Source organism: Fundulus heteroclitus, chromosome 18, assembly GCF_011125445.2.
Source record: "Fundulus heteroclitus isolate FHET01 chromosome 18, MU-UCD_Fhet_4.1, whole genome shotgun sequence".
Taxonomy (NCBI): domain Eukaryota; kingdom Metazoa; phylum Chordata; class Actinopteri; order Cyprinodontiformes; family Fundulidae; genus Fundulus; species Fundulus heteroclitus.
Window position 1 is genome coordinate 30,716,689 of NC_046378.1, and position 22,022 is coordinate 30,738,710.

The 22,022-nt window shown below is 38.4% G+C and overlaps 1 protein-coding gene across 4 annotated transcripts in view; it reads right to left on the reverse strand.

Annotated features, from left to right (window-relative positions):
• Window positions 1–781: 781 nt before the first annotated feature.
• stim1a (stromal interaction molecule 1a) overlaps window positions 782–22,022 on the reverse strand; it is a 42,705-nt gene continuing 21,464 nt past the window's right edge. Inside the window, exons 7-14 of one of the 4 annotated variants that reach the window (XM_036149558.1) lie at window positions 15,736–15,913; window positions 9,668–9,845; window positions 8,241–8,408; window positions 7,855–7,955; window positions 7,532–7,761; window positions 6,244–6,324; window positions 4,631–5,042; window positions 782–4,228 (exon numbers count right to left, since the gene is read on the reverse strand). In XM_036149558.1, the coding sequence (XP_036005451.1) occupies window positions 3,718–4,228; window positions 4,631–5,042; window positions 6,244–6,324; window positions 7,532–7,761; window positions 7,855–7,955; window positions 8,241–8,408; window positions 9,668–9,845; window positions 15,736–15,913 (1,859 nt within the window). In that variant the 3' untranslated portion in view covers window positions 782–3,717. The remainder of the gene's footprint in view (window positions 4,229–4,630; window positions 5,043–6,243; window positions 6,325–7,531; window positions 7,762–7,854; window positions 7,956–8,240; window positions 8,409–9,667; window positions 9,846–15,735; window positions 15,914–22,022) is intronic. The other 3 variants (XM_036149560.1, XM_036149559.1, XM_036149561.1) reach the window with 3 other exon arrangements.

The window sequence follows — 22,022 nt, forward strand, 5'->3', positions numbered from 1 at the left end:
GCTGCAAAGCCAACAACAATGCAGAAGACTGTCCACTACGGCTATGCGCTCTTTCAGGAGTGAATGCTGCAAGTCAATGACTTAATGGAAAATGCTGGATTTCCTTAGAACACTTTTTAACCAGTCTTTCTGTCTTCATTTGACTGAATTAATGTAAAGTGTCTTGAGATATGTTGTGAAATGGCGATGTGCAAATACAATTTAATTGAAAATGAGAAAAATCAATCAACAGGACAAATGTTAGTCATGCAATAATCAACAGCTGGTAGAGTGCCGGAAGTTTAATTCCAATTGTTGAGGTAAAGCCATAGAAATCCTGTTTAAAAATAGCCGTGTCATGTAAGAGACTACAATGTGGAAGTAGAGGCTCAGTTCGGATGAGAGAAAAAGTGATGACTTTAGGCTACTTGCAAATTAGAGAATGCAGAATACCAACACTGTAACTTAAACAGATCCTCCAGTAGTGAAACATGGCGGTGGTGGGAGTATCATGCTGTTAAGTTGAGGGATACAGAAATCGGTCAGCTGGTGGATCTAAATACAAGGATGTTCTGGAAGCAAATCTGTCACAGGCAGCAAAAGATCAAAACATATTCATACGTTATAGTGGTAAAGTATGGACCAAAATTCATTTGAGAATGTGGGATGAGAATTAGAAATTTATCACAGTTCTCCCAGTTGAGCAATTTTACAGAGAATGGACACAATCTCCAGTCTCGGCAGAAAGGTTATTACAGTGAAAGACTCTGTAGGGTATTGACTCAGCTGTGTCAAATTAAAATGCATGTCACTTTTGAGTTTTATTTGACAAAAGAGAAAACATAAGCATATATTAGTTTCCTTCCAGGTCACAATGAAGCTCTACTTTGTATTTGTTCATCACATAAAATCCCAGTATAATACATTAAAGTTTAAGGTTCAAAGAGTATAAAAGCGTTTGCAAGTCACTGTATGCTTGAAATGCAAGTCTCTCAACTTTTTTTATATAACAAGTTAACCTTTTACATTATTTCAAAAAGCAAAAAAAAAAAAAAAAACAGAAAAAAAATCTAAGATTCTGCAAGTCCAAATTACAAATGAGTAAAAATCAGTTTTTCATTCAAAATAGTTTATTGCTATCATGCAAGAGTGCCATCAAAGTCTAGACCACCACAGATGCAAAATTATCACTTTCTCTGTACAAATATACTGCATGTATTCATAAATATATGCTCAAAATGAGAAGAAAAGTTGGATAGCGAGGTTAGCGCTAAAGCTGATCCATTCTTTTAACCCAATATAGGTTTTGTTATGATAGTTGACATGCATCAACAGTACAGTGCAATATACTGGGAAGAGACAGACACACTCGCACGCACGCACTCAGATGGCATTTTCAATTTACAGCTGTCGTGCAGGGGGAGGGAAAAAAAACGAGAAAGGTAGAAATGGCGCTAAAAAAGTACCAGTAAGAAAACAGTTATTTTTTTAAGATGGCTTTTTTTAAAATAAAGTCCTTAAAACGCGTCTTTTGCATCCAAACCACCTGTTACATTATGAGGCCGAGGGGGAGAGAAACTGTGTTCTGCAGCACTTTTTGGTTGATCGTTTTATAAGGAGCACCCTAAAAAGCACTGGTGTCCTCACTACTTCGTAAACCAACTACAACTACTGATGCATAGCTCTGTGCTTAAAACGAAGCAACTTGCATTAAAAACTGGCACAACATTCTGTGTTGCAATAATCTGAGAATTGAACTCATCTGTAACAAATGTAAACATGGTGTACCTATGGTACTGTTACAGTAACAATACTCGTGGACATTCAGCATCGACACTCTGGATGTACAGTGCAGGGGAGGTGTACATCATGGAGTTTTCGGTATTCTGGGTAAGAAGGGCTCAAGGGATTAAAACACACCACAAATATGAAGGCCTCTGATGAAAACAAGAGATTTGGCACTTTTACATGATTGGTTGCTTTGACTCCACAACTTGACAGCTGTCTTTTATAAAAAGTAATCTTAAATAGCACATTGTTTTTCTTGAACTGAGCAAATAAATGTCCTTGTAATTTTAGCCCTTACCAACAGCCATCCCTCGCTTTTATGTTACATTGAACCAAAGCAAGAAAAAAAGGGGGATCTGTAAGACACAGAACACCAGCAGTTTAAAGCGTTACCGTTCTAAACAAACTGAGCGCCTCAAAATGTGAAATAAAACAAACAAGTGCGTCAAAGAAAATAATTCATTAGTCATGTTCAAAAACTGAAACTCATATTCATTCACGGAGCTCTATTTAAGCTGTTTTTTCGTCTTTTTTATGATTATAAATCATAACGAACAAAAACCCAGAAATCCAGTTTCTTTAAAAATTACATTATTACATAGTTTTTGTTTCAATGCATACATTTTATGACCTACAATATCTTAGGAAAGACAGCCCCATTGACAGAGACTGACAGCAGGTTAAGCAACAATATATGTAAAAAGCTCTCAAGGCTTTATCCCCGTTACATTTTATTTGGCAATAACCTTTTGTCGCTTACCCTACATGTGGGTTGTGTCAATGAATGACTGGTGGAAAAAATGTTTTAAACTCAACAGCCTTCCCCGTTATTGTTGGCCTTAACATAACCTTTCTGTATTGAAACCATTTCAATGTATCTAATGTAATATGCACATTTTCTAAAAAAACTGAATTCAGGATTGTCATTAGCTGTAAACCATAATTTTCGAATTCTCAAAATTAACAGAAATAAATTGTTGAAAATGTTCAAAAGTTTTCTCAATGACATTTTCATTTATACCAGGTACACATGCAGGTTTATAGGGTCATGAGGGAAGAAAAAAAAAGCCAGTCGATGTCATGTGCTCATGTATTTTTGTCAAGTATTATGATCCAGTTAATTAAATTTAATCAGAAGTTAAAGGTTAATGAAGCTGGAATTTAAAGCAATATTGTATAGAGTGAAAAAATAAGTATTCAAAAACAAAACAAATGCCCTCACCCTCAATTTGATTGTCATTGTGTAACATTATTAGCAAATGATCTAGCAAATTCCATCTACTCACCCTTTCTGACACTCTGTGTTTAAATAGTAACATTTTGGGATAGACAACACTTCTCTATAGTGTTTTAAGTTCCCCTAAATGTATTATATATTCTGCCTGCAAGACAACAAATGACAGTGTACTTACCAGTTTAAGGAAAAGAACAAAACACGAAAAACAGTGTGCATTCATTTGGATTTGTAGGACAGGCGGTTAGGTAGTAATCAAAGTTATATCAAGTGTTTCTTTTTTCTAAGCTGGATAACAACAAGAACTGAGCGAACACTAAAAGCATGTCAGCCAAACAGAAGTGAAGACATGCAAAATTTCAAATTGTAGAACAAGGAAAAGAAAAACAAAAAAACAAGAGGGAGAAGTTTCCCTTTCAGACTGGCACAACTTCCTGCAGGAATAAATAATACTTTACATTCCAATATACAGACCTAACGGCTGCCCTCAGGTTGCAACACTGACCAAATAAGCAGATAAAGCAAAAACAGCTGGTTGCTCCCACAGTCCAAAATAGGTGTTGTAACCTACAGAAAAAAAAAGATGCAATGGCAACAAATTGTGCCATCGTTTGACCATAATCAAACCCCAGACATTTAAAAAAAAAAAAAAAAAAAAGAAAAATACAGAGGAATACAGTCAAGCAGCTTTGCTAGCCTTTCAGTTCATGTTGCTCTTATTTCTTCTGTCTCTTGAAGATTTTGAAGGGGTGTTTCTTGCGGATGACAGAGGGATCTGTGTCTTCTCCTGTTGAGCCGCTGTCCTCCTCCAGTGGACTCTTCTTGGTGGACAGCTGGGGGATGCGACTGCTACCTTTCGCTCCTGGTACTCCCGCTTGGCCTCCCGTTGGGGACGGTGTATCTGGCTCGGTCGAGTTGGGGCTAAAAGAACGGGATGACTCGGAGAGGTTGTTGATCTCTCCCAGGCTGGGCGACTTCTCCATGTGGGGAATCTCCTTCATGAGGATCGGGCTGCCGGAAACGGCCTCTGCGGCGCCTCCCTCGTAAATGCGGTTCCCTCCGTTGAAGTTGAGGGACTGCAGGGAGACCGTGTCGTCGGCGCGTCCGGGCAGCCCGTAAATAAGAGAGGTGGGCTTGATTAGGTGGCCTTTGGAGCTGTAGGCTGAGAGCCGATCGCCAACTTGTGAGAGGGACAACGAGGAGTCGGAGTCGGAACGGTTCAAGTCCCTGTAGGGACCAAACATAAAATGCAAAAGTTAGACTGGAAAAAAAAAAAAAAGGGGAAAATAAAAGAGTTTAGGAATAATGAGGAATCCATGCATAGGTTTGTCTACACTATGCTTGCGAAGCTGCATGCTCAGCAAAGCTTGGACAGTGGAACATCATGCTCGTTAAATTGTGAAGGCAACAAATACCAGGAGCACTGCGAGAAAAAAGGAGAAAGTAACTGCTTTATGAGATGCAATGACAATTAAACACAACGGCTTAAATAACCGAGTGACAAAATAATTAAAGAAACGTGCCAGCCTTGCAACAAAGGGTTAAAATACATGACCGATGGTGACGTAAAAAAAAAAAAAAAAAAAACAACACCACACACATGCATACAGTATAGAATGAGGCGGGTACCCGAGGCTGTCGCCGCATGAGGAGCGAACTTCAGACATGTAATCAGGAATGGGGTCCATGGGCTGGAAAGCAGCATGATGTACATGGGAGGAATGAAGGGCAACACCGCCAGCAGCGGTGCTTGGCAAGCAGGAGGAGGAAAAGGACAAGGATGGTACAGACTGAGGGTTTGGGTTGGAAGTACAGATGACTGATGGGTGAGAGACAGCTGAGGAGAGAGTTTGCAGAGGAAGACATTCGAGTTGCCCGAACGAATGGCTTCGGGCCTGTAGAAAGGCAGGCCTAGGCTTAGATGGATAAAGGCTTCCCTCTCCCTGTTGCCCTGCCAGCAGGGAACTCTCTACCAACCTCTGGGAACCCAACGCCAGCTGAGGGTCAACGTAGCGTTTGCGCAGGGACATCATACTGGGAGCTGCAGGAAAAAGTGACAGCATTAGCAGTGCGCACTAAAAAAAAAAAAAAAAAAGAAAAAAAAAAGAAACAATTTTGACAGACAAGTAAAAGACGAAGGAAAATGTTACTGGGATGTTATACATGTGGTAAATAAAGATGCATCAATAAGGCTGTTATTGGCCACAACAAATTGCTTGCTTTCTTTTAGGTGTGATCTGAAGATTCACAAAATAAAATAGACGAAAAAAGAAAAGAAGGCGCTGCAGGTTCACAGACGGAAGTGCTTGAAATCCAAAAGAAAGAATTACTGCACATCCTGCAAGTTTACCATCCACATACCTTTTCAGACACAGATTTTCAGATTTTTGTCTTCCTTCCTTCCCAATTTCAAAGTATAAATAAAAGCTTTAGAATTGCATGGTAGATATTTCTGGAAGGAAAAATTATGGACAGATCGTCAAGTACTGGATAGATGGAAAGAAATATAGAATGGGAGAGGGAATAAGGTCTGTATATACAAATATTTGATATAAAATTATATTTTTCCCCAAATTGTGCAGACAGAAAATACAGAAAGAGAAATCTAAATCCACTTTTACAGACCGCACAAGAACAAGATTATCCCCTTCCATGTATCAAAGCATATGTCCTTTACATCTATCAGATTTTCTGTCTAGTAAAATACATAAACTTGGATGAGCATTTCCTACCATAAACAGTAAAAGTTTTTAGCTTTAATGCATTTAATGAACAAAAGATAAAGTTTTTTTGTTTTTTTTTGACCTGCTGGTCTGAGCCAATCTCTGGCTGATCAAATGGTGCATCTGTAGAGCTGGATTGGATTTATATTTCCTAAACAATACGTGATAAATTCATACTTTCTTTCAACATTATATAAATGCCTTATTAATGCATCAGAAGAAAACCCCCAGATTTTTTTCAAAGCATTTCCAAACAAGAAAAAAAAACAAAAGATAAACTGAAATATTTTGAATGTCACTAAGAAAATACTACGGGATAAATAAATAGAGAAGGGAATACGGGTGGTGAGCAAGTACTAAAGGAAATATTAGTAGTTTCCAGATGAACAGCATGGAAGAATTTGCTGTTCATGCTGCTGTGCCCCGACAACATACAGTAAAAAGGTATTACACATCTAGAGTAATGGTCAGAGGGAAAGGCAGTTTGAAGACTGAACTTGGGAATGAATAATAGCCAACCAGAATATTTCCTCATGAACTGGCAATCTGACGTAACGGGCCACAGGTCACTGACTCGCCGCCTCGGCTGCAGTGTGCCATCTAAAGCGAGGCCGGTGAGAAAGCGGTGGGAGTGAAGTAGAAACAAAGGTGGTGCAAACGGAGAAGGGAGTGAGAAAGGGGGGGTGCAATTAATATTAATTAGAAGACTTGCATGTGTTAAAACACATGACTTCACGTTACGTCAACAGTAACTAGAAAGGTTCTAAAAAGATGTGCGATAACATTGCATGACTGAACTTTCTAAGGTGTGTGTTCTCCGAAGGTTTCCAACATTAAACAGAGTATCTGAGTTAGAGGAACAGACAGAAATGTGTGAGGCATTTCTGTGTCTGATGTCGAACCTAAACAAGGATTTGAGCACGGACTGCCCTAAATGGCGTTTCCTTCGCTGTAATTTGCCACAAAGGTCGACTGAACATTGCTGCAGCATGTATCAAAATACGATCAACACAAAAACTTGTTCTTATTAAGAAGTATATTTTTCTTGACAGTTCAGTTTTCAATGGAAAAAAAAAAAGTCACAGAAGGCCTCAGTCTTAATAATTGCCCAAAGAAGTAAACATAAAAAAAATAATAAAAAAAACGATGAAAATGTACACACAAAGAAAAAAAAAAAGAGATGCACCGAGAAATTAGCAGGGGATTGAACCTGGATGAATTTCAGCTTGATTAGCACTGACCAGTGACTGGCCAGGAAACAGACAAAAATGAAAGAATCAGATGGTTTTTCCTGAACATTACTAAATGCATTCAGTTAGTGGTAACATTGCTTCTGTTTCTAATCTCTTTAATAATAATATTAATGCATGTCTGTTAAAAAAAGAACAAAACAAAAATACGGAGAAAAAAATCATTTTTGATGCTATTCTTCCTATATTATAGCTTTTAAAGAGAAAATCTAAATTTCTTTACAAAAACCGGAGATCCGAAATCAGCTACAAAATCGTGAACGGTGCATCTCTACAAAAAAACATGTAAACTGCAATTGTCAAATCGAGACAGTAATGTCAAATTACATTAACAAAACCAACGGTCTTGATAACATTTATTAACTAACAATTACTGATAAACAATTTTGAACCTATACCACCTCCATAAACAGTAAAGGTAGAAAGACAATTGCTCAAGAAGTCCCAATTGTCATGTAGGTCGATTTTTTTTTATTTCCCCACCACAGTCTTTGGCTGTTTAGGCATTCGTGTGCTAATCCCCGGACAATGGAGGACAGAGTCGGACGAACCCTTACATTGCAGAGTTCCAGGCACCATGCCTTCGTCCAAGTCGTCCATGTCGTCAGACATGACAAAGTGCTGAGGTGTGGCTCTGCCGCCCATGAAGCTGGTGTCAAGGTTGAGGGCTGAGGCCAGTGAGGGAAGGCCTGGGTTGTTGACAATAGTAAAGCCTGTAAGCACCTCTATCTGCTGCCAGCGGTGCAGCCTCTCTCTCAGAGCAGCGGTCACCTCACCGAGGGCTTGTCTGCCGTGATAGAAAAAAATACATAGGAATGGTGCAAACTATCTGTTAAGCTACTTTCTATCATTCCACTGTACATTATTGTCTCCAACTTACTTTGCAGCCAAAATTTTGTGGTCCACATCATCGAGCGAGGAGCTGTGAGCCACGTGGAACGTACCGAAGAGAGTATTCCTCTTTTTCTTTATCTTCTCTGCCTGTGGAAAAAAAATAGTCAAACTTGTGCTTATTTTCAATTAGGACTCATGAGTTATGATTTATGTAGGCTATTTTATATTCTGTTATATTTCTAATAAGGAAACTAACAGATAACAATGTTAACTGTATTAATCAAGATTATGATTCATTGGGCCTGAATTCATTAAGAATTTAATGTTTCCTTATTTATTTAATTATATAAACAAATGTAACAAATGAGCAAATGATTTCACTGACTGGCGTTTAACTAACACATATTTAACTAATACTTTAGTTCTGCTCACCCCTTCTTTGGCCACCAGGAGCTGCCGTTCAGCATTTTGCTTCTTGATGTTGTAGTACTGCACCTCTACCTCATGGGTGAGCTGCAGCCACTTCTGCAGAGGCTCTGGTGGTGACCAGCCACCCCGGGACTCCAGCTCCTTCTCAGCTTTCTTGAGGGCCATGCGGACCTACAACAAGGTTCAAATGAGATTAAAATAAATGTAGCACAATAGTGATCTAGCAAAAAATATCTTTTTTTTTTTTTTTTTACAACCTCTAATTTCAGTGAAATTGAAATGAGAAATTTTATTAGATTCATGAGACAATAGAAGTTTATATATACATTTTTTTTTTACATTAAAAGTAATTTGCTGGTCTTAACAAATGATTTTCATTCATAAAAAAACAGCTGCAGATATGGGCCCATAAATACTCATAGGACTCATAGTTCCACTTGTGACTCATAAAACCATGCATATACTGGCCAGTCTTTAAGAAATATGCACCTCTAAGCAGTCATTTACATACCATACCCACATGTATTCACGGTTTTGATGCTATTGCGCACAGAATTTGAGAACTAAACAAATTATTTACAACAATTGGATTAATAACCTAATAAAAAGATCCAAAACACTAAAATGCGATTGCTCTCACAAAGTCTCTTTTAATGTTGTGCAATGTCTTGGTGTCCTAATATTATGCTTGAAGATGAGAAGCTAACATAAGTGCTAAAGGGCAGCAGACCTGACCGTCCAGCACAATATTCTGCTGAACGGCACTGATCAAAATGTCACCACACAATTTCTCAGGAGTGTACGGCGAAGTTCCTTCAGCTGATCGAAGGTCGACCCATGTCCCCATCAATAGTCCTGAAATAGTGGCCCTAGTCTGAATGTGCACTTCGCCTAGCTCTGGGAAAAGATCCAAAGAGAGTACCTGTACCTATATGGTAAAAGTTGACAGGTTTTCCTCCTTTAAATGTGGTTCTAGTTTTTTTATTTTATTTATTTTTTTTTTTTTTTTAAACACCACAATGACATGGCCCGGGAAATAAAATTGATTGAAAGGTCAACTATCAGTCTGAATTACAAAAAATCTGTTAGGTCCAGAAAGCGCTCACCTAGTGTGCACAACATATCCACAAAGCTGACAAATCTAAATGGAAACTTCCTGAAATCAGCTTGAAAATGGTCACATGCCACATTTTTTTCTGAAATACAGTTTTGATACATTAGGGACATAATATAAAAAAAAAAAAATTTGGTGCAGTTTTAATAGGAAATTTGCAATTATTACTATTACTTGTCACATCTTCCGTCGCAACATAACAGGCACACCATAAAGAAGGTGCGTTAAAAGGATATTTAGAGGTTATATCCTAAATGCTTCGCTGAAATCAGCACTGAATTCAGCCAAAACGTGTCAGGGCTGAGAGTGACAGTACCTGTTCCAGCTCTTCTTCGGCATACTTCTGCCGACTCAGTTCATTCACGGATCCTTCTCGCAGTTCTCTCAGCCGCTGAGCTTCTTGCTTTGCAGCATTTATCTCATCTCTCAGCTTCTGCTCCAGGGTCACCTTCTCCACTTCCACCGTCCGATGCTCCTCCTGGGCAATCTGGAGCCTGAGACCAGGATCAGAGAACAGATAACTATTATTTAATCCATCTCAAAGGCAAGCCACCAGTGGGTGCTTTCCAAGATTTAAAAAAAAAAAAAAAAAAAAAAGGAAACCTTGCTGTACCAGAGTCATTTTATATCACATGTAAGCATGTGAGTGCCACCTTTGTGTGTAATGTGTGCACTGCATCAGCCGTCCATCACCGGAAACAATGGCTGACGTGTAAAAGCCGAGCATCGCGCTCAGCTGCTAAGCTGCTCACAATAAACTGACATCAGAGAGAGCTGAGACAGAAAAGGCAACAGCTGTCAGTGAGTAACCTTAGAATAGCACAGTGTGATTCCAAATACGTCTATGCTCTTTGATACGCGTCTTAGTTTTTATGTTGGATGTATTTTTGCACAAGCACTTAAAACAAATAGAAACCTGTCACCCATGGCATTAGGATTGCTGTTTTAAAACAAATAGTAATAAAATTAAATAGTTGCAAAACAATATCCACATTGTAGCAAGTTAGGGATTCATTAGTCGGGTTTATCATAGAAGGTAATTAATTCAGCTACAATGGCAACAATGTCACACAAATCTCTGAAGTTTATTTTTTAACTGGTTTGTAGGGATGGTGTAGTTCCCCCTTTTGGGCACTATGGGGCAGCAGTCTTGCCCCGTCACATTAAACAGAAGAACTGAGGCGGCAGAGAAAGGCAGACAAATTAAAGCTGACCAGACCACCGGCTACGGAAAATGTGGCTAGCAGGCAGTGCAGCTAATGCATTCAGCCCTGACCTTTAGCGAACTTTAGCAATGATTTGAACAATCTGCCACATGGAGAGAAAAGATAATACTAGTGTATTACACAAGTCATAACTGTTCACTTCAGAGTCGGGCATACAAGACAAAGCTGGAGGATTTTGTTTTACCAGGAAATGGTAGCAGAAACAACACAATTAGATTATAACATGTCAACTAGCTTATGATCATAGCTCTCAACTCTCACGCATTGACCGTGTGACACACGCATTTCATCAATTGCACACGCTCACACGCATTACTTTGAAAATCTCAATCTTAAAATGAAAATCTCACTCTTGAAACGCACGCGTACGGACGCTTCACGTCATGGCGGAACCAATTTGCGGTACAATGGTTTCCGCACGTCCAGTAGTAGAGGTAACACAGCAGCAAGGACCGGCGCCGCGCAAACAAGGTTCCCTCATCCAAAGAGAAACACTTCTACGGTCCGTGTTGTGTGCGAATTAAATGGTAAGTCGCCATGTGTTATTAAAGTCCGTGTAAAATAGTGACCGCACCCCCCCCCCCCCCCCGTTGGACCGTCTTCAATCAAACAACAGCCCCCCCCCCCCCCCCCCCCGTCAACAATCTCACTCTCAACAATCGTCAAAAGTTGAGAGGTATGCTTATGATGTTCCATCATACATCATACTAATGTGGTCCTTGTCGCCATTCTTTTTTTTCAGGATTTATGTCTGCGCGCCACACCCGAGTTCACATCTATATCCAAATGTGAGTGACTTAGCACTGCAGCCAACATGTTAAGCAGTTATGCTTATCGCTATCTCGCGGCAGAGAGGCATAGTTTTAAAGCACACAGGAAATCCTGCTCTTGTCAAAGCCTCCGCTTACAGTCTCCTAACAGGGAAGCCATGTCTGAGCCTGGCTACTTGATACCACCGGAGGATCTGCTTGAAAGTATGGAAAGAGAGCAGCTGGCAGCAGGGATCAGGGGAAAAAGGCTCAACTACACACAGAGGACATACCTCATTCTTCTCTGACACACACAAAAAATAAACACTCCTCACAAGAGATGCAGGACTTATCTCGATTCTCACAGATCTGCAACTTAATAAGTATCCTTTTTTTTTCTCATGGCCAAAAGTATTATGCTGTAAAGGCTGCAATACTCAATAGTTCTGACCACGTTCTTAGTATATCGAACAGACATTTCAAAATATAAATGTTAAGCGATCATATCCAACTTTGATGAAACAGAAAGAAAATTGTTGTTTGTCTACATCGGAGCCTCTACACACAACAGGTAGGATTCAGTCACACAAGTTTGCAGTAGACAAACCAAAACCCACTCAAATGAGCCAAAGGCAAATTCTTCTATTTCTGTGAAGCACTACAATTCAACACAGAATGATTAAAAGGAGGGCTTATCAGTTATAGTGCACCTGTGCATGGCGTACTAAAAGTTTTCACTTGCTGGCATTTTACAAATTGCTCTTTGGTTTGATTGGCGGGGGCAATATTAGCATCATTTACCTAATTAATAGGACACATATAAAACATAATTTAAAATCTGTCATAGGAAAAACTGTTAAAGTGAGAGGAGAAAATAACCTCGTAAGCAGCATTCAAAATGAACTGGTCTATTAAAGGGGCACAGCATGACCCAACTGTCCTGTCCTCCCTGCAGCAACATGTGGCTCTCCTGGCAGATTGATAGCAGGTTAATTTACCAAACAACCTTCCCTTTCTTTATTACTTTAAATACAATGTATAGCGTTTACCACATACAGAGTCAAATACTAAAGTGCTTTGCCAAACATATTAATATCCACTGAACTTGTTGACATTTTTTCCACGTGAACATTATCCATTAAACTTACTGGGATGCTGCATTTCTTGTAAATAAAAGTCTGCATTTATCTTTCGGTCCTTTTGTTGTCATTACAGTTGCAAGTATTTTTGGGTATGTTTCTATTAGCTCTGCACATCTGGAGGCTGACATTTGCCCATTCTCTGGAAACGCATGTTTTAAATTAAATAAAATTTTATTTTATTTATTTAGCGCCAATTCATAACACAGGGCATCTCAAGGCACTTTACAAAGATTGGTCATACAAAGATTGGTCAGAACGTTTCCTATCTGAGGAAACCCAGTAGATAGCATCAAGTCTAGATAAGCAGCATTCACTCCTCATGAAAGAGGGTATAGTCACAGTGGACAGTCGTCTGCTTTGTCGATGGCTTTGCAGCAACCCCTCATACTGAGCATGCATGAAGCGACAGTGGAGAGGAAAACCCCCCTTTAACAGGGAGGAAAACCTCCAGCAGAACCAGAACCAGGCTCAGTGTGAACGGTCATCTCGACCAACTGGGGGTTAGAGAAGACAGAGCAGAGAGACAAAAAAGTACAGAAGCACACATTGATTCAGGAATCTTTTCTGTTAGAGGGTAATGACAGATGACCTGCCACTCAGGAGGTTGTCACAGCTAACACAACGTCTGGCCAGATATACCTACTGTATTTTTCTGACTATGAGGCACACTTAAAATCCTTACATGTTCTCAAAAATTTATAGTCTGCCTTATAAGCCGGTGCGGCTTATATACAATTACCATACTTGTTGTGCTTACTGACCGATTTTATGTGGTACAATGCGATCAAAAATCTGTTAAAATGTGTACAAAGTACTACTTTGGTTAGCAATGAAGCCGCTCCGTGCACCTTCAACAATGCATATCCGTGCTCAATGCATATTCGGAGCATTACGGTACACTGTGTCACTACCTGATGGGACCCCTGAGCTGTCTACAAGACTGCCTGACTGTAATGTCAGGCAGTCTTGCCCGGAGTACATGCTAGCAATAATAAACCAAGTAAATTAATTCAAAATAAATGTTACGTTTATGCTGGCCTTATGTTAGAAACAGGGCAGTGTCGTCCAACTACGCTGTCCTCCAACAAAGACGGGTATCTCTCCCTTTCAGGAGAGAGCTGAGTACATGGAGGACTATAAGGCTTATAAGGCGTGATATTACACACGTGGGAAGAATATTTAATCTGGTGCCTGTTATAACCCGGTGCGGTTTATGGTCCACAAAATATGGTACTATGAAGAGAGAAAAGGCAGAGAGAACAAAGCCAGCAGCCACCACCTAAGCCACTCTAACTATCTGAACAGCAAAGTTCAAGTCTTGCCACAGATTCTCAACAGGACACAGATTTGGACTCCACTGTGATTAGCTTTTATGTCCCAACTTTAAAAAAAAACTCCTGATGCTGCCACCGCCACGTTTCCCAGTGGGGAAGATGTGTTCAAGGTGTTGTAACTAATTACTGTAACCCATAATGATCAAAATTACTAGATATCTATAAGAGTTCTACTTTCTAACATGGGAGACAAAAAATATTTAACCTTTTCATAATAATCTATTTTTCTACGTGTAGTAGCTGTCCATGCCACACATTTTGTGTTAAAGTGTCAAATGAAGTCCAGACAAAATACAGAAGTCTATGATTTTGATGCTAAGGGAAAGTAATAATTTTGCAAAGCAATGTAAATCTAGAGATTTAATACAAAGGAAGAATTCACTAAAAAAACATTTGCAGTTTAGTCGGTGATGCCCGCATACCTTTTGACTTCGCTGTTTAGTTAAGTATACTACCATGGACTTCCCAATTCTACCAGAAGCTTTGGACAGACACAAAGAAACTCTGAGCTTAGGCAGCCTGGGGCACAACTGCTGTTCAGGTCCCCAACAATCAAGCCATGGACATTATTTAGTCATGTTGTGAGGCTCGGCATTACTCGTGCCTCAGACCAGACAATACCCTTTTATTCTGAGACGTTACATTATCTGGGCTTTATTTCAGTGCCGCATATGAATAACAACAGTCAAAGCCCTGGTCTCTTATTTTAAAGTCACAAGCATTTCTAGGAAGAGCATTTGTTAAAAGGTAGCAAGGATGCATCAAAGCAGCAGGGATCCACTTTTTTCTTTCCGTTCTTCCTCATAAACCATCAACAATCATTGCACTGACAACCAGGTCAAATAATAAGCATCTAAAATTAGAGATGGAAAATCTTGGAAAACAAAAAAAAGCCCTGACCTGTGTAGGAAATGACTGTGAGTATCCTTTTAAGGTATAGGAAGATGAAGTACACGCTTTGAAGCACATTCTTAGAATTCCTCCTTGCAATCCGCTGAAGTATTAACAGATCCAAAAAGATGGATATGTTTTGTAACATTTTTACAGTGGTTTTGTAACCTTTAGTTATCCTTGCCATTCAGCCAAGCACTATTTTGCTCTAATTACTGACTTTGTCCTGGAAAAAACTAAAACATAATTTAAAAAGAATCTGAGTCATGCGTCTCATGCCTTCTTCAGATCACATGAACAGTTTTTAAAGCAAGTGACCCTCGAAAAGCTGAATTTGAGATGGAAACATGGTGACTGCGTTATTCACAAAATAAATAATTACACAAATCCCACACCCCAGTATATGTTTTTATTATGTGTTATTATTGTGTAAATTACCATCTTATTTGAGCATGCTATAAATAATAATTTTGTTTTTAAGAGAACGTGTTATCTGGTAGAGAGTAGCTGGCTCTTGACCAGTTTTAAAGTTTTTGCTCTTTAGCTTGATGCAAACCAAAATATGTTTTTTTTAAGAACAAAGAAGATGTTTTTCCCTATATGTGTTTTATAAAAAAACTGAATGCTTTAGACCAGCAAACTATCAAGACATCTGCATCCATATAGGTTACGTTATTCTATAGAAACCCTAAACTGCTATCATTACATGTTGATCATTTAAAAGCAGGATGGGGTAGCTATTTCTAGCCATACTAACTGTATTTTGACTTACTTTTTGTTAGATGCCCATTAACATGGTGTAATATGTCAAAAGTTTCTTTTTTTTTTTCTTTACACAGTTTAAAGACCGGGTTACTTTTTCAATATTCGCTGCACAAATGAGACAGTAATGTCTCGTTTGTGCACTTAATAGATAACCATAACATTAACAAATATATAATTAACACTAAGGTATAACACAATATAAAACTCAAGCTTTGAAGAGCAGAATCCTTGCATCATTTAACAGTTTGCTGTGTGGGTGGTGGGAAAAAAACCTTACTTCTGCTGTAGGTCATGCAAACTCTGCTCGGCTCGCTGCAGGCCCTCCAAATCCTTCATCATTTTCTTCATGTGGTCCTTTGAGTAACGATTCTGTATGTAGGCAAACCAGCAGCCGCCCATCCCTATGACAATTGACACCACCAGCATGAAGTCCTTCAAGTGGTTGTGTCGATTCACTGGCAGAGAGAAAAAAAATCAAAGTTAAGTTACTTTCAGCCTGACAAACAAAAAACAAAGACAATTCACCTCAGCAATCAAGCTGCAGCTTAATAAACTAGTTTATCATCAAAAAGTTGATCTTTTTCAGTAATTCAATACATATACATGTATAATATTCATATCCATGACAAAAAGAGTAATAGTTTTAATGGTTTACAGCCAATGAAAACTCAAACTTCATTTGATAAGGAAATATTATTACATGAAACCAATTAAAAATGAATTGCAGTGACTTTGTTGTGCTTTGTTGTGTCATGATGACTATAGACATATGTCCACAAAGAGGAGAATTCACAGAAGGTAAAGATGCTGGCTGTTCACATACTGCTCTATCCTCGCATGTTAACAGAATATTAAATGGGAGAAAAAGGTTAGGTAAAAACAGGTGTACATGCACTGTCAGATGGATGCAACATCAAATGGCATTTCATTCAAATGGCAGTCTGTAGGAAGAGTGGAACGGCACAGAATCCAAATTACTTCAGGGTTTGTGTGAGGTTTTCAGTTACTGATAGAACTGGGCGATAGATTGATTTTATCAATTAATTTGAATTTGCAACTCCTGAAGATTTAATTTTGGGAAATCCAGATTTTTTCGCCAATCCCCTCTTCAATGCTCCCATGAAACGTTGTACTATATCAATCCCAAAAGGGGAAATTGTTTTGGTAATAGCATGCAATGTTGAATATATGTTTAGGAAAATATTTTGTCAAAACACTCCAAAGAGGAAACCTTTATTAAATTGGTGTGAAGTTACACAAGTGAAGCCTGTTTTTGGATGTGCAATACAACTAGCAGCACATATTTTGTTATATTTTCCTTATTTACTATGGTGGGTTGCCATCTTGTTTTCTAAGCATGTTTTAAAGCTTGTAATAAGTTGCACTTTGAATTCAGGTAAACTGCCGGTTTAAGACCAGCACTTTTGTGCCAGTTTATTTAAAAAAAATATGTTTTTTAAAAGACAAATAATCAGGTTCGGTAAAAAAAATAAAAAAAATAAGAAAATCTGATATTTTATTTTTAATCCCAATTGCCCAGCCTTAGGTACTGAGGATTTATGGAAGTTGTCTGCTGATGCTGGTCTATTGTGTCTTATCAAGTCCATAGCCAGCACAGCCATCTATTTAGAGATTTTAGATCACTTCTTGCTTCCTTCTACCATCAAGCTTCAAAAAGATGCCTACTTCTTTTTCAAGCAAGGCTTGACATCTGCTTACACTGACTAAAGTAGTAATAACTGCATTAAATACCATAGCACCAACATGCTTGATTGGCCAACAAACTGACCTAAAGCCCATAAAGAAACTATGGTTTATTGTCAGGAGGAAGACGAGAAAGAACAGAACCAGAAATGCAGATGTGCTGAATGCCGCTATAAAGCAAACTGGTCTTCTTTACGACCTCAGCAGAGCCACAGGCTGATCACCATCATGTCACAATATAATGCAGTAATTTCTGAAAAAAAAATGTATTGACTGAATATACTTTGCAGTATATGGACATACATTTCAGTTGGTTCCCATTTCGGTGTTATCCTTATGAAAGTAAACTAGAACCAAAGTAAATGTCATTGTTGAAAGAATTTGGCAATTAAAACAGATTCTGAAGCTTATGTCAAGTAAAACCCAGATATGCTAAAAAACTGAATTTTAAGTTGTATTAGCTGTGACCCATAAACAACATAACTAATTACTTGAGATGTATTAGTGTTGCATAACTTATAAAACAGTTTGACTTTCAGAATTGACTAACAGTATAATTATATTAAAATATAAAGATGCACCTGTTGAGGTGCAAAAAAAAAAATCTGGATCATAAGTTAAGGCACGGAACAATGTGCAAGCTTCAAAAGGATGTGGTTTAAGCATTTCTTTTTCTAAATCGTAGTGCAACAAGTGTTGTGGAATGACAAAAATGGGGTCAGTGTCGCAAGTTTAGGTTGTGGTGACAGGGGCTAAATGCAAACAACTACAGCAAAACCAGCTCAGGATAAAACAGGCCATGTCATTCTGGGAACCAAAGCTAGTCTTCTGAAGAAAATTTAGTTTGTTTGATACATGCAAGATGCAAACAGTCAAAGTTTCATCTTGTTTGAATATCAATGAGTGCGTGATAATCCTGGTCGATATAAAAATGTTAAGGAAGTAGAACTCATGCTAGATTAAAAGTAACTGAAAATCAGAAAATTAGGTTTAGATCACTATCACAGATTTCATCTGGCAAGTTACAAGATGAGGCAACCTGATCAGGAACATGCAAGAAAGACATGTAAAAATTAGGACTTTTACTTCCTGGAGTAAGATAAAAGGCAAGGATGTTTTGTACAACAGTATAGGAAGGTTTATTAGGACACACCAAAGTAAAAAAAAAAAAAAAAAATCTTATGGCATACTACCGGTTGTTCAACAAAATAAACTGTTTGGGTGAATGTACACATCTCATTGTATACGATTTAAAAAAAAAAACAAAAAAAAACGCACACACACTGCCTCAAGAGTGTTTAGAAGGTTAAGCCATCCTATTCCCATTACAGTCCAACACAAACAAGCAAAACCTGCAAAACTAAAACTCAGTGTCGTCACACCCATTTTTAATTCTAGAGTCTAGCAAAGAACAACACAGCTTTACTAGAGCAGCTAAGCATCTGATTGGCCAGAGCATGCAGATTACCATTGCTGAATTCCTGGGAACACAACTTTCTAAAAGGAGGTCACATTATTTAACTGACATATCTTTAATACTGACTGTGACTGAGCACAGTAGCTTAAACCTTCAGCCCAGAAACTGCCATTTTAAGTGCCAAAAATCAAAACCCACAATATACAAAAACCTCTAAAGCATAAATCACAATCAGCCTTTCAGTTGCCTTTTTTTTAATGTGAACCAGCATTTTTAAAATTATTTGTTTCCTGAAAAAAACTGCCTTTAAGCCCCGCTCTTTAACTTTTTAAGTTTAAGTTGTCATTATTTTTTGTTTGTTTGTTTATCTATGGGATGGATCTGTACAAAATAGTCCTAATTGGTGAAGTCAAATGAGAAACATTTACTTAAAAAAATAACCTAAAAATAACATACTGAAAATTCACATTTGCATATGTAACCACACCCTTTGCTATGGAGCTCCAAAAAAATCCTGGTGCAACCAATTACCTTCAAAAGCGACATAATTAGTGAAATGAAGTCCACCTGTGTGAAGTCTAAGTGTCACATGATCTGCCAGTATAAACACATCTTTTCTGAAAGGCCCCAGAGGTTGAAAAACCACTAAGCAAGAGGTGTCACACAATGAAGACCAAGAAGCTCTCCAAACAAGTCAGGGGCAAAATTGTTGAGAAGAACAAGTCAGGGTGGGATTCTAAAAAAATTAAAATAAAATCCAAGTCTTTGATGTCTCTCTGGAGCACCATCAAATCCATCATCTTTAAATGGGAAGCATATGACACCACAACAAACCCGCCAAGAGAGGGCTGTCCACCAAAACTCACAGACTGTGCAAGAAGGGCATTAATCAGAGAGGCAGCACAGAGACCAAGGATAACCATGAAAGAGTTGCAGAGTTTCACAGCAGAGACCAGATGCTTTGTCCACAAAACCACAATAGCCATACAGTCCACACAGCTGGGCCTTATGGAGGAATGGCCAGGAAAAAAAAAAAGCCACTGCTTAAAGCTATAGTTGACAATCCTGTTCAGAAACACTTTTTGTTATACTGGGTGAAATGGCGCTTCCTTCCTGACAGTTGTAAAGACATTATGTATTCAGAAAAAGGAGGTTACAATTTTTTTATATCTGTGAGAACTGCAGGCCTGTAAAAACTCAAACCAATCACTGCCATTCGCACCAAAGGGCGGGGATTAGTTAGAATATTGGTCCTGCTCTCACTCTCCTTTGTTCCTCAAGTTCAGGGAGAATCACCTCATATATTGGTTGTCCATGCAAAACATTCTGACATGCTCATGTAATGCCAGTGTGCTTGCTCGTTCCTTGTTTTTTATTAATCTGAATATTCTTATTCCTGAGAATAGGTTTTTGAGTTGGACATCAATCTTTGCCGAACATTAAGTGCAACCAACAAACAAGTAAATGTATTAAACAGCTTGACCGAAACTTATTGCTATGATGAAATTCCTTTCATTATACAAATTCTTAAACAAGCAATAAAATGTCATTATTTCACTGCTGCAATTCGCTTCCCTTCAAAGTGGAGGCACCCCGACTTAAAACATATTACTGACACCTAAAGGACGCATTTTATCCATTGATTGTTACGTAGCCAAAACTTGCATTGATTTGAAAAATTGTGGGTATTTTTTAATTGCGATTGTATTGAAAATGCGATCAATTGTCCAGCCCTAGTGCAAACTGTGGAACAATCCATTTTAATTCATGGTTTGAGGCAACAAAGCATGAAAAATGCAAAGGGAGGTGAATACTTTTGCAAGACATTGTAAGGACACTAAACAGTTAAAGCCACATCTACCACACAAGAGGTCAACAATCAGATCATAAGTCAATAAAGGAATAAAACACTTCCGTTTTTTTGGTGAACCTTCTGAATGTTTTATGCTGCATCAAACACAAAGCTACATCGAACATATTACAGACAGACAGCCATGTTACTTAAATAATCAACTAACATTTATTGCAGTCAAAGCAGTTCTTTGCAATATGCATATTGCACTTTTATTACAATAATGATCAATTTGCAATATTGTGCAGTCTAACGTCTTCTCTAATGACAAAACACCTGCAGAGGTCACCAGATTGTTAAATCAATAACCGCTCTCTCCATACAAACCTAATGCATGTTTAGCCATAATAATTAGCTTCAGGTCTTACTGTTTATTTCATCTAAGAAAAATGAAGGAGATAATATTTAACTGCAATTAAAATGATGCCTTATTGTGAGGTATGAGCCTGAACACAACTGAGAGAGAAGAGTTGGAAAACCTAGATGCAGAGCTTTTGCTGCTGATTTGGATCAATTTCTCTGCAGCTTGTACAGGTCCTTGACAGCTGTTCATACTGCTCTGTCTAATCTAAGTAATCTGCCATTACGTGCAATGAGCAACACTTGAAATCACCATCTGAAAAACCATTAATGGTGCACAAATGATATTGAACTGGCGACAGAGCTGAAAGCAACCGGTCACAGAATTGTTTGGGTTAATCATTACACAACAGCCCACCCCTTTAGACACAACCTTTTGTTGAAAATGTCTTACTATGCTGCTGCTCGGCACAGTCACTCTGTCAATTGGACTATTTGTGGAAGCTACTTGCTTTGAGAGGCTGTCGAAGGCAGACAGTCCTTGCTAACGACTTCCTTCAGGTGTTATGAAGGGAAAAACACAACCACAATAACACATGCCAGAAACAGACCATTACACATTGTGTTCCTGTGCAAGTTTTGTCAAATGCAAATGCCTGCTTTCTTGGAAAGCTCATTAAATCTTCTTTGAGTTCATTAGGGATTAGATGAGCTCCAACTGCAACTATAATCCAAATACGCAGTGCAAAATGTACTACATCTTTTGTTGTTTATTATTATAATGACAATATAAAATGTTATTTTTTTCATATGTTGAATATCATTTTGCAACATAGACTGGAAATCTGACAAACATTTGTTGATAAAAAGTTTTATTGCTGGTCCTTATTTCTAGGTATTAAAGCTGAAGCACATCCTGTTCAATAGGGAATCTAACCTGCACAATGTTTGTCTCTGAATGCAGAATTTGGGCAGTGACACCAGACAGGATGAGAAAGGGTACTGTGTTTGTCAATGAAAGCAGAGAGAGTCATCAGGAACACAGACCCATTGTGGTACGTCACACCCTGAAACTGATACAAAGGGTATCACATTATAAAAGAAGTGGGGTACAAGAGAATAAATGAGTGGGATGGAGTATGAATACATGACTGAACGTAGCAAAAGAAATGAAGAATAGCATGAAGATAAAAAGCTGCCATTAGAAGAAAAAAAAAAACCTGGTGTGAGCCTGTTCATAATGCTGGAAAGCTCTTCATAAGCATATTAAATTATAAAGCCGAGTTGAGCT